We start from the raw sequence: 12393 nt of genomic DNA, 5'->3' as shown, positions 1-12393 counted from the left end.
CTTTCTTGCAGACCGGTGGCAGGCCATAACCTCATTATCACTATACCCATTTCTCCACCATGGGATTTTCTGTAGCTGAAGATGCCAGGAGGGTCAGCAACGACATGGCAACTCATTGATTGCAAGCACAAGACTTCCATCAGGGAAAGCTACTGCATTTACTACACCACGTTCAAGACAGAAGAGTAAATGACAACAAGCTGTTGGGCCAAGGAACATGCTTGTTTAAGGAAAATGGAAGAGCAGGCATAAACATTCAGCTCTGAGGACACAGAGGAGGGCAAGAGACTCCTTATACCTGGATCCAACCATGACCCATCCTGCTGACACAAGGAGCAAAGCTCATCAGAAAAAGGGGAGCTGTCTTGCTAGCTGAAGAAAACCAACCTATAACCAGATCTCTGCACAGAGCAGGGTCCTCTCAGCACAGTTAGGACCAGAAGGGAAAGAGCAACAGGGCTGGACCATTACCACAGCCCCGATTTCAACACTGGACTGCAGGCAGCCAGGCTCTCTGGGCTCTAGCAGGCATAGCACACGATGGGAACATGCAGAGGCAATGCTTGAAGGGAAGACAGACGCATTCAACTCTGTGTGTCCAACATGACCACAAAGGTAACTGGATTTATGGCCTCCCTCTGCTTTAAAGCCAACACTAGGGAAACTGGCTTCACTTACGAGCTGCTGCAACAGAGCAACTGCATTCCCCACCAGAAAGCAGGATGATGCCAGGACAAAACTCTGTCAACCCAAACAGCATGGAAAAGAGCCCTGCTAATGCCAGTGAACTGATTCAGGTGGGTTCGGAGCAAGAAGGAAGAGGGGCAGGAAATGTATCGAAGACATCTTGGCTTCCTCAGTAAGCAGGGGAAGAAAATCCCGAGGAGCATCCTTGGAAGCAGCATTGAGGAAGACACAAGAAAGGGAGTCAAAAGAAGATCAGATCAGGAGGATCCATTCTCTGCAGGCTTCCCTCCTGCCTCCCCTCCTGCATCGCTGCCCTGTCAGTCCCCAGCAACAGAAAGGGAGGCAAAAGCTAAACACAAGTATTTCTGAACATTTCCTAACACTCACAGGCTTGCCCGCCACAGGACAGCCCTTGACAGCAGGTATGTCCAGTGGGTAGCGCTCACATAGGAACCAGGCCTTACCCAATATAGCACTATTAAGAGCAGCACACACAGGTTCCCTCTGGATTGGGTCCAGCTGTTGACCAACGGGGCAGTTCCAAGGGTCTGAGTAAGCTAACAAGCTAAATGCATCCTGCGTGAGAGAACAGAAAGGCACAGTAAGGTCATGCATGGCTGCAAACACACAGGAAAACCGCCAAGTCCGTCAGCCGGGGCACCTCCTGCCATCGCCAAGGTGACAGGTGCCTACCTCCTGAAAAGAAATGGCCCTTTTCTTCTTGGCAGCAAGGGACCACACTGGGCCATCAAGATAGTGGATTAAAGAGGGTGCCCCCTCCACCTGGCAGGGGAGCCAGCACAGGAAGGCAGGTAGGGTGTCACCTGGAGAGAAGAAGAGCGAAGGCAGGCAGGAGCCGTATGTGTCTCTCCTGTGCCGAGAACTGGATCTAGATGCTCTACGTTCACTGAGTTTTGACCTCCGATCCCCATGCAGGCCCCCTCTTCCTCACCAGGTGCAGAAGTGGGGGCCACCCAGAGCTCTGCAAGAGAACCCACATCCCCAGTCCTGGCCCAGAGAACTGCTGCGATGCAGCACAAGGCCCAGGCTTACCTGAAGCATCTTTTTGTGCATTGTGTTCTTCCCATATTCTCTGCAAAGCTGCTCACTCAGCATCTGCAGCTCCCGTCCAAACTGGATCATTCGCTCCGTGGCAGCATGGTTCCCTCCACAGAGCTGCCTCTGGGGACAGCTGTCTTCTAGAGGAAAGGCAGTGGAGAAGTAACAATCGTCTCTCATTCCGCACCATTGCCCACTCTGTGTCATGCTACCCATAAACTCCTTCCCCTTCTGCAGCAGGGAGCTACTCCCTGCTCTAAGTTTATCCCAGTGGAAGCTTTTTCTGATCGCTGCACTACAACAGCCAGTAGTGGTTTTTTCATAGCACCTGTTAGGTACAGGGCAAACTTGAGCTCAGTTTGTTTAATGCCTGAGGACTACCTACAAATCAAGTATTCTGATAAAATCATGGGAGCTTGCAACTCCAGCTGTGTTACCCTTTCACGTTTGTGGTACAGCGTACACAACACGGAAACCCCTGGTCTAACAAATCCTAGACTCGTAAAACTTTCAGTCAGAGATGCCAACACCACCAACTTCTCAGTATTAGGTGGCCACAAGACCCATTATAACTGGAAGAATCCCCAGCTTCAGAGGTAGCGTAGCTAATTCTTCCTCTCCCTCCTGGCTAAAGCACCCACAAACAAGACAGTTGTAGCTGACCACACTGTGCTGAGGACGCTTTGCGGCTGGGCATCAGACAGCCTTTCACAGCTCGGTTCAGTTCCTCAGCTGGAAGAAGTGCCAGGACTGCTCTGAGCTGGAGTTCACGACCAGCACTCAACAAACCTTTGACTCCTATTGCTTTCCCTGCTCCACAACATCACCAGCACTGCTGCGAGACTATGAAAAGCCAGACCTAGATTTAGTTCCAGGACAGATTGATTCTCCCCGTGAAAGAGGCACCTTGAGAACTTCATTCACTGGGGTGGGGAAAGAAACCCAAAGTACATGTTTTTTCCCCGCAATCCAATCACAATTTTAACTCTCGATACCAGCTCTTCCCATTTCCCTTTACCCCTCCTGCCTCTGAGGCCCTACCCATGCTGGATTCATCCGTCTGCAGGATCTCTTCGTGTTTGTAGGTGCCATTCATTATCCTGGTGGATGAATTTTCCAGGACTCCATTGGGGTAATGCTCAGCCTCCATTTCCATCTCGCTGTCACTGAGGTGAAAGGAGGAAAGAAAAGTCAGATGTCTAAATTAGAAAGGGAAGAAATGAAGAGCTCAGACACCAAATGATGCCCAGCAACAGCCAGTAAACCAGGAAAGGTGCCAGTTAGACTACAGGGAGCCAGATGGTCAAATTCAGTGTAGCAAAAAATGTTGCAGGCTTCTGAAGACAATTTATGAAACAGGTTTCTGTTCCAAAAGTGCCTGTCATAATTGCAGGTGTAGAGTGCTTATCATCTCCCCTTCAGGAAGCAGTCATCTCCGGAACAGCGAACAGCAGTCAGACAACAGATAACACACTAGCATACTAAACAGGAGGGAAATCTTGGCTGTGGCAAGCCATCAACCCTTGCAAAAACTGCAATGCAGAACACACAAGGGCTCTAGGCTTAAACGTCCAAGACAGCAGTCTGAATGAGATTGCTGATTAACTGAAATGATGAGAAAATCTTGCTGGGACTTGAGGCTCTACATTTAAAAAAAAAAGAATCATAAATCCAGCATTATCATATGATTCTGGTAAATTGAGTCTGAACAAGTGTTTCTCACTCAGTAATGTGCTGTATGGCTCTCAAGAGGTCTTGATAGAGACTACAAACTGTCCTGCAAACTGTGCTCAGCACAGTATGCAGAGGATGAATGCCAGCTGCAATTAGCAAGAGATTCTACTAATCACAAGGATATCTGCTGCTCCAGCGGGGCCTCAGACAGCCCTGCAACAGCAACCTGGAAAGCGAGCCCAAAGGAAGCTCAGTTCTCACCATGGCTCAGTATGCTCCACGCTCCAGTAAATGCAGCAGTAACTATCCCCCTCTCCTGGACTGCCTAAGGCTTCCTGGAGGAGGGAGGCTTTCTAAAGGTCTGACTTGCTGTCACAGGCACGAAGCAAATTACTGCTAATTCAGAGACTTGTCTGGAAGGAACTGGGCAACAGGTAGAGGTAGCCCAAGAAAATTACTCAAGAGGGCAATGCACCAACCCAGTAATCACTTGAGCTGCTGCCTCACCCACTAAAAGGCAGGCAAGCTGCTTCGCAGCAGTAATCGACTGGCTGAGGCAGCGCAACGGGAGAGCTTATATGCAAACTATCATGTTGGGCTCCGATGGCATCAGCTTAATGGGACAGCTTGGTGCTTGAAACAAGAGCATCATAATATTCCTTACAGATGAGCCTCCAAATCTGAGCCAGAGCAGGGGAACTGGAACAGGCCTGTGTCTGCTGGGAATAGCAGTGACCTTGTAGATACGAATCGTTACTCTGTTGTTCAAAGGAGCAGGACAGATGCCCTTCTGGCTCCTCAGAAAGCAGACTTGAGCCCTCTCCCACCATCTCACCCTCCTCAGGCATCTAACAAAGGAAAAAAAAAAAATACCTGGTTTCTTGGTTACTTGTACTACTGTGCTGCTGAGATTTGGTAGAATCTGTAGAATTGGACTCAGAGTAGTTCACAGATGAGGGGGAGGAGGAGGAGGAAGATGAAGATGATGAACTCAGTGTCGGGTATTTACTGTGACTCTGTTTGCTTTTTGTGGACATGACTCCATTGCTACAGGTTGGACTATCTGCTCCTGAAAGTCAAAAAGAAAGGGAAAAAATGAGACCAGACTGACAATATCACTCTATTGTGAAGTCAACAATTTAGCAAGAGAAGCAGACCCCAAAGGAAGAAAGCAAAATAATACTGCAGATCTTAAATTATTATTCATCATTCTTAAATTCAGTAGGGTTTAGAGAAAACACAAATGAATATGGAAGGAACCCCACTGTTCACCAGCGACATCTGAGCTTAAGGAAGTTCCAAAAATGGGCTCACATCACCAAAAGGAGAGTCAGGCTTGAAATCTCATCCCCTCCCCCCCAAAAGGTGCCTATCAAGCTGTGGAACTTGCTGACACAGGACACAAACCTTTGGTCATTACCAGAAGTTTTATATGGATTCAGAAATTACTGGCTAAACTTGCAGGGGCTATTTAATACCGAGACAACTGCAAATCATTAGGGGCTCAAATAACGTTTTGGAAAAACCTCACTATGGGCTCGCCTTCTTCCTAGGCAACCAATATTGACCACAGGATCTTGACTAGATGATGTGACCTGGCATGGCTGTTCCTCCAGAAGTGAAGGTGATGTATTCAAATTCATCAGCTGATCCCACAATTATATTTATAGCTAGGGAATTTATTTGTATTTTTATCATGACAACACAAAGATTCAAACAAAAGGCCGTTTTGTGCATTTTAATGACAAAGACGCAGTAGACTGTGCACAACAGTTCTGCTTAACCTTTGAAACATGACTGATGAAATTATCACTATTTTGAAAGCGCTAACGTCTGACAGAGAGAAGTGTGGAAGGTGGTGTCCCATGTATGGGGACAAATATATATGAAAGCTGCCTTGCCTTGCAGATTTTTATTATGTAGGCATCACCCGGTTGAAAACAGGTATTACCAAGAGCTTTTATGGACTGATGGGATCATTCTGACTATCTAGTCAGAGAAACATACCCATGGTTTCTTGCAACACAATACAGGAAAACAAAGACACTGGCTTGGGAAGGCGAGTGACAGCTTGGAGGCATTCAAGTAATTGTCTTCCTTTCCCTTAAATGCTTGCCTGTCCACAGTTTGCCACACGCAGCAGCAGGAATATCGAAACAAAATACACTCAGATGGCTGTGAGCAGCTCAAGGCTCAGTGAAGCAGCTCAGATTGTTTTCAGGGGCTCTGCAGGTCATACTCCCCGGCCCACTCCATCTTCAAAGCTGTAGTCAATAATTACCTAGGGAATTACCTAGCTTGGGTGTCCTGGTTTATCTTGTTCTTTCCACTTCAAATCCTAAAGCTTCATTTCCCAAACTGCAAAGAGTTGATGCCTCAGAGATGGGTTTTGCAGGTACAGAACTGTTCCCTTCTCACATGTTTAGAGCTTGCAAGGTAGAGACCATGGGAGAAAGAGCAGCTCTCATTCAAGGCATCCCCCTAACCTTTCACTCAACTGGCCAGAACAGTGCATCTTCTGCTTGGTCCCTACTGGAAAGCAATTCTTTTGCAGACTCCAAGGTACAGTATACAGGCTTTGTTTTCCAGACCTCCTCTTACAGCTCGGTCAGTGAAACACTGAGTCACTTAGCAGCTGCGCTAGAAGGCCACCTTCAAAAGCTTCTTTATTCTGAAAAAAATCTGCTCTGCAGACAATTGTCTGTGGAAAATAACTAATGCAAAACCAATTTTCTAACAGTATAGAGACACTCACAACAACAGCATGTCCTCTCAGCTGGGTATCAGAAAGGAAAGGAGCATTTCCTAGAACAACGTACAGAAAGTAGCAGGTAATGGACAGCAGTCGACCTTTAACATTTGCTCTTCTCACCAGGAGACACAGAAAACACACTTACCAGTACTATGAACGTGTGAGTTGCTTGATCCATGCCTAGGACTTAAGCTGGGGGACCCGGGGTAACTGTCCTGGGATCTGGGGCTGCGGGCACTGAAACAACGTACTTCACTGTCTGTCCCATTCACCATCTCCACAAACTGCCGACACCTGATTTCATAGGAGGGAAGAAGGAGAAAAGGGTGCGTGACAGCCAGGATGCTCTGCATTGAGGTTTCCTTTGTTACTGAGTGAAGAAGTCCTAGAAACTGCATAGGAGTTAAATTTCTTGGCTTTGAAAAAGACATTTCAGACTCCTGGTACCTTTGTATTGCAAGTGCTCCGATAATGCTATGGGAGGAAGGAGTTCAGAAACTGCAACTTTGATGCTAATGAACGTTGAGACACTCCCAAAAAGCAAGTTGATTTCCATTGCGCAAAGAAGAAACTCTTCCTTTACAGCATGCTTTCATCTCCACCACCTCTGCAGGTACTCCAAAATTGAACTGTGGGGCTTTTTTTCAGGGAGAAGATACTAAATCTGCCAAACATCATAGTTCCCCCACTACTCCAACAACATAGAAATACTGGTGGCCAATGGAAAATAGACAAGGAAGGCTAAAAAATGCAATATCCACAGTGACAGTGAGGACAATTCCCCATTTAGCTTTACTGGGAACTGTCCTTACACAACTCAGGAGGCTGGGAAGACCCACCTCTGCCTGACCTCATGAGGCAAAGCCATACTGGGTCTGAGCAGCAACCAAAGGGCTACGTCTACATTGCTACAAGCACTGTGCAAAGGACTGAACCTATGTCCTCTCCCACCTGCTCCCAAAGGGATCTCAAAGAGTTTGAATTCAGACCAAGGTGCACAGCCAAACTGGGTGGCTGGACAGCCTCTTTCTTCTCCCCTTCATCTACACATTTCAGCATTAGGGAGTATAAAGCTATTCATACTTACTTTAACATGAAGAGCAGGTTGGGGTTATGTTCTAGGAGGCCAGGATAGAGCTGCTGGGTGGCTTCTATAGCCTCTCCCACTCTGCCTGCTAATACTAGCTTCTGTATTCCTGAAAGCAAAAGGATACCTATTGACACACAGGACCGGCCAACAAGAATGGCCAGAAGAGTCCTCTCACACATGCCACACAGCTCCCCACTACCACCTTGCACAAGGGCTAGGGAGAACTGGGGACGACATTCTGTTTATTATGGATTAGGATGAGGAAAAGCCTGTGAAAATGAGGGAGAATCTGTTAGTAGCTCAGAAACACCAAGAGTAGAAGGATCTGAAAGGTGAAGTGGGTGCGCTGGGGTGGGGTGCTCTGGGACTTTAGTCCTTCAGTCACAGAGTTATGCAGCAATGGAAGAGAAAGCAGGACACAACAGCTGGATGGGAGCAAGGAGGTTGCTGGGGAAATGACAATTTCAAAGGGGAAGCCCCTAGGTCACCCCCATGTTACATCCTCTGGCTGGTTCACGCTTGGAAGCCTACGCATGGCTGAGCATCAGATAAGCAGAGTATTCTTAGAGGGTCTGTGGGCTTAAACCACAGCTCAGTACTGTTTCCCCAACATCCCTACCTCTAAGTAGAAATAATTATACCAACAAAACTGGGTTGCTGCAAGTCCCACCTCAGTGTATTCCCAGAGAAGTAACCTGACCTGCAGTGAGGATGTGGCACCTGTAAGCTAGCTCCAAGAATCAGCTATTGACTAAGCTAGAAACAGCTCAACAAGTTGTACCCTTCTAGGAGGTGCAAAGATACAAGGCAGAAGCCGTCTATCATCCTGGGTGTTCATGTCCCACATATGTTCCTCCAGTGGGTCAAAAGACGAAAGTGCAAGACTTAACTTGAGATCCCATCCCTGAACACTCACAGAAGCTGCTGATCTACAGAGGTTCACTTTTTTTTTTCCCCTAAGTGTACTTAAAACTAAATGTACTTAAAACTAAAAATGCATTGCACTTCCCTCTCTGTTTTTCCAGGAGTCCTCACAAAGCACAGAGAGGATGTTTTGAATCGCCTGTGAGGTGCTTTGCAAGCAGAGGCTCTAATAACAACAGGCTGTGAATTTCGAAAGTCATGAGCAGTTGAAAGCCCAGCCCAGCGGTCCTCATTAGCAATCCCCAGTAACACTCTGCAATGACTTGGCTTGGCTCCCACTTCTCAGTGTTTGCTTGTTATCGTAGCTGAAAGCTAAAAGCAAAGACGTGGCGCTCACACCAACGTGTGTTGCAGACTCTCCTTCATTTCGCTCTCTGTTTCTTCTACTTACTGGCACGTCCGTTTTCACGTCTCGCTGCTTTTGACAGCTCTCTTCTTTGCCTTGTTTGGCAACTCTCACAGATGTCACAGCCTTTTATATTTTCTCCTCTTTTTGTTTTCCCATCTGTGTTTTCCTCACACCTTTTATTTAAGCCCCAACTTTAGAGCTCTATATTCCTTCCCTCCATCTGCCTTGTCACCTGTCCTCAGACAAGCAAGACTGCAGTGTCTCGTGTGCCTCCCGTAAGGCTTTACCAATTAAAACCACACCAGCAGGAACACTGGCTGGGGTCAGGGTTACAGGATGCATGACCTGGAAAGCACAAAGCCCATCAGCACTAATGGGCAGCAACTACAAGTTATTTTCGGTACTAAGCAGAGTCCCCAAATGAACCTGAATGCTGGCTAAGCATACGTAATGTATGGAGAGCGAGCTACAAAGGGGCACGATGCTCCTGATATGTAACAGTCACATGAGAAACGGTTCACAAAGGGAAGGGAAATGCACAGAGCGGGACGCAGCCTGTATTCAACAGCCAGGGGAATGCAGAAAACACACCAATGTTCTGTGACTCTGCAGTCTGAGCCCGTGAACAGAAAAGCTAAAAAAAACAAGTACAGCAGGAGAAAGCTGCAAGCCTTATTCCGCAGGAACCAAAAGCACTTAGAGCCTTACCAACGGAGAGATGAACCACTCTGGAGGAAACAGCAGTAACCGAAACAGACACAGAATACAAATTCTTCACCTAGTGTGAGCTAAACACGTTGGCTGTGAATTTGCAAAACCCTTAGTATGCAAAAAATTTACCTGAAGACAAAATGCGCAAAGGGACTGGAAGACTCATTAACTCTGGGAGCTGTAGTCAAAATAGATTGATGTGTCTGGGTCCCTATGACCATGCCAATGAAACTGCCCCTGCTGCCACAGACTGCATTGAAGAACCCAAATCCAAAGGGATCTCTGGCGCACAGTGACCTCAGTTCAGGTGAAGTCCAAGGTAACCAGTTCCTTTCTCCACCAATTTGGCAGTACCTCCAAGAAAGCACCTTCTGCCCTGGGTATTACGTGTAGCCTGATGTGTGAAACTGCTGGACTCAGAGCTGAGGGTCACCTCATCTCTTCCAGGATTCAGCTATTCATTTTCAACAAGACTGAGGAAAATTAACCAAGTTGATCAGGCAACTTAGCATATTCAACACTGCCAGGCATGCAGGTCATTTCTCAGAGCAGATAGACAAAGAAAAGAATAGAGCAGTTCTTCAGGCAAAGACGGCAGAGGGTGGAGGGGACACAGTGACGATGGGAAAAGTGCTCCCAGCTGTGGTCCCCAAGCTCTACTGACCCACAGGCAGCAACACCAAGTCAGCAGTGTGCTGTGGACAGCTTTGTACTGTCGTGGAATAACTCTTCTACTTCCACAGCACTTCGTTTTCTCTGCACAGTCCTGAAGATGAGCCGGCATCCTGAAGATGAGCCTCTGAACATGAGCCGGCAGTGTGCCCAGGTGGCCAAGAAGGCCAATGGCATCCTGGCCTGCATCAGAAATAGTGTGGCCAGCAGGAGCAGGGAAGTGATCGTGCCCCTGTACTCGGCACTGGTGAGGCCGCACCTCGAACACTGTGTTCAGTTTTGGGCCCCTCACTACAAGAAGGACGTCGAGGTGCTGGAGCGTGCCCAGAGAAGGGCAACAAGGCTGGTGAGGGGTCTGGAGAACAAGTCTGCTGAGGAGCGGCTGAGGGAACTGGGGTTGTTTAGCCTGGAGAAGAGGAGGCTGAGGGGAGACCTCATCGCTCTCTACAACCCCCTGAAAGGAGGTTGTAGCGAGGTGGGGGTCGGTCTCTTCTCCCAAGTAACAAGCGACAGGACGAGAGGAAATGGCCTCAAGTTGTGCCAGGGGAGGTTTAGATTGGACGTGAGGAAAAATGTCTTTACTGAAAGAGTGGTTAAACATTGGAAGAGGCTGCCCAGGGAAGTGGTTGAGTCCCCATCCCTGGAAGTATTTAAAAGACGTATAGATGAGGCGCTTAGGGACATGGTTTAGTGGGCATGGCGGTGTTGGGTTGACGGTTGGACTCGATGATCTTAGAGGTCTTTTCCAACCTCAATGATTCTATGATTCTATGATTCTAAGATAACACGTGGCCAGCACGCCACACTTTGGGAATGACAACCCGAGAGACTTACTTTGTCTATTCTTTATTGAGGTCTGTTCTTCCTGGATTGTGGTGTCTGTGACTCTGGCAAAGGCAGTTGCTGTTGAACAGTACCCATGATGAACCAAATACGACGAAACCATACTAGAAAATAAGAAAATACAAACAGATGAAGAGGCATTGGTAAAACAGGGTAATCACACTGGAGGAAAAAATCAACACAACAGAAGTTGCAATTTCAGTGACCAAACTCAGTTTGCGTAGGACATAACCAGGGTCCTACTTCTGGGTCCAGACAGTGTAAATTTACAAGATAGGCACCTGGTCCTCAGCAAACAGGAGGGAGGCTCTAAATTCACCTTATGGAAAAAAAAATAAATTAAGACTCCCAGTGCATACACGGTATTTATTTAATTACTGCTGTCCAAGGGTCATTTGTAAGAGCTCAGTACTGTGTTACTGCCAGTGACATCCTATATAGACATAAAATCTGAACCTCAGAGAGGCTTATGGCTTTCAAGTAGATCTCAAAAAAAAAGATTCTGGTCCTTAATTTCTTCCGTCACTTATTTTGCCAGCAGTTACGTATTTGTAGTTGAATCTCCTTATGAATTCTACACGTTCACAGATACTTTTTATCTGTTGATTTACAAAGAATAGACTGTCAGCATTGATTTTACAAACATTAAGTTGTATTTCCAAAAAATGTTGGGGGGCGGGCAAGGAAGTGGTATCACTGTCAGAAAACACACACAACAAAAACGCCTTTCTGAACAGACCATTTCTAAAGCACTTGTGCCTTCCCAGGATATGTCAGGTTAAGCGTTAATGCTCACTGGACTTTTAACAAAACCTGAAATGCCAGCACAGGATTTCAAGGCTTCTAGTGATGAATCCCAAAATAGGCTTCTCATGATGAAGCTGGTATTGATCCAATCAAGTCACAGCTCAAAACACGCGTTCAACTTAGCTACTTTCAGGACAAGAAAGAAGTATTTTATGAGTCAGCAATAATTTTCAGGCGTAACATTGTAAGCAGGTGTGTAATTTTTAAAACTGGTTTTAAAAACAAGTGCTTCTGACCACTGTTGGTGCAAGACATGCCCTTTGCCCTTGGCATGGTGCAGACAGGCGTAATGAAGTGCATCCCTCTCTGTGTCAAACACAGCAGCCAGGTCGCCCTGGCTCAGCCAGGCTGAAACACTGAACACAGCGACCCAGGCTGGCAGGAACGGAGGGGAAAAGCCAACTCTTGCTTCAGTGTAATTCAGTAGCCAGAGTCAGAGGCTCAACACTGCGAAGATTTAAATGCTCTACAAAGCTGCACAAAAACTGAGCTCCTCCCTATGCCACTTCTGCCCATGGCATCACAGGAAGCGTCCCTGCGTGGGTACACAGCAGTATTACATGCTGGTCACTACGTCAGGCTAATTTTCAGCAATGACTTGTCAGTTCTGTGTCTCAGCTCCTTACACTACAGCAGTGCCGCACGCTCTCAAACATTCAGCAGCATGTTTGCATCCACGGGTACCTCTCCTGAAGTTCTGGGGGAACATTATCGCACTCCACTGTGACCTATGTGACATGTTCATGCAGACAACAAAAACCTTTCAGAATCCCAGGTTCTCCAAAGGAATAGTTTTTACCACTTGGCAGCTATGGTTGAAACTTG

The 12393-nt window shown here is 47.1% G+C and overlaps 1 protein-coding gene across 6 annotated transcripts in view; it reads right to left on the bottom strand.

Moving 5' to 3' along the window:
• RANBP10 (RAN binding protein 10) overlaps nt 1-12393 on the bottom strand; it is an 87476-nt gene that overhangs the window by 8748 nt on the left and 66335 nt on the right. For 5 of the 6 annotated variants that reach the window (XR_012996316.1, XM_076349550.1, XM_076349551.1 and 2 more), the window contains 7 exons: nt 10753-10865; nt 7260-7368; nt 6318-6466; nt 4294-4489; nt 2788-2912; nt 1741-1886; nt 1152-1263 (listed from right to left, as the gene is read on the bottom strand). Coding sequence is in view for 5 of the 6 variants with exons in the window: in XM_076349550.1 (XP_076205665.1) it covers nt 1152-1263; nt 1741-1886; nt 2788-2912; nt 4294-4489; nt 6318-6466; nt 7260-7368; nt 10753-10865 (950 nt within the window). In the remaining variant the exon portion in view is untranslated. The remainder of the gene's footprint in view (nt 1-1151; nt 1264-1740; nt 1887-2787; nt 2913-4293; nt 4490-6317; nt 6467-7259; nt 7369-10752; nt 10866-12393) is intronic. The other variant, XM_076349555.1, reaches the window with a different exon arrangement.

The sequence above is a fragment of the Aptenodytes patagonicus genome, chromosome 11 (genome assembly GCF_965638725.1).
Source record: "Aptenodytes patagonicus chromosome 11, bAptPat1.pri.cur, whole genome shotgun sequence".
Taxonomy (NCBI): Eukaryota; Metazoa; Chordata; class Aves; order Sphenisciformes; family Spheniscidae; genus Aptenodytes; species Aptenodytes patagonicus.
Note: the sequence above shows the minus strand (reverse complement) of the source record. Positions and strands in the feature narration are given on the sequence as shown.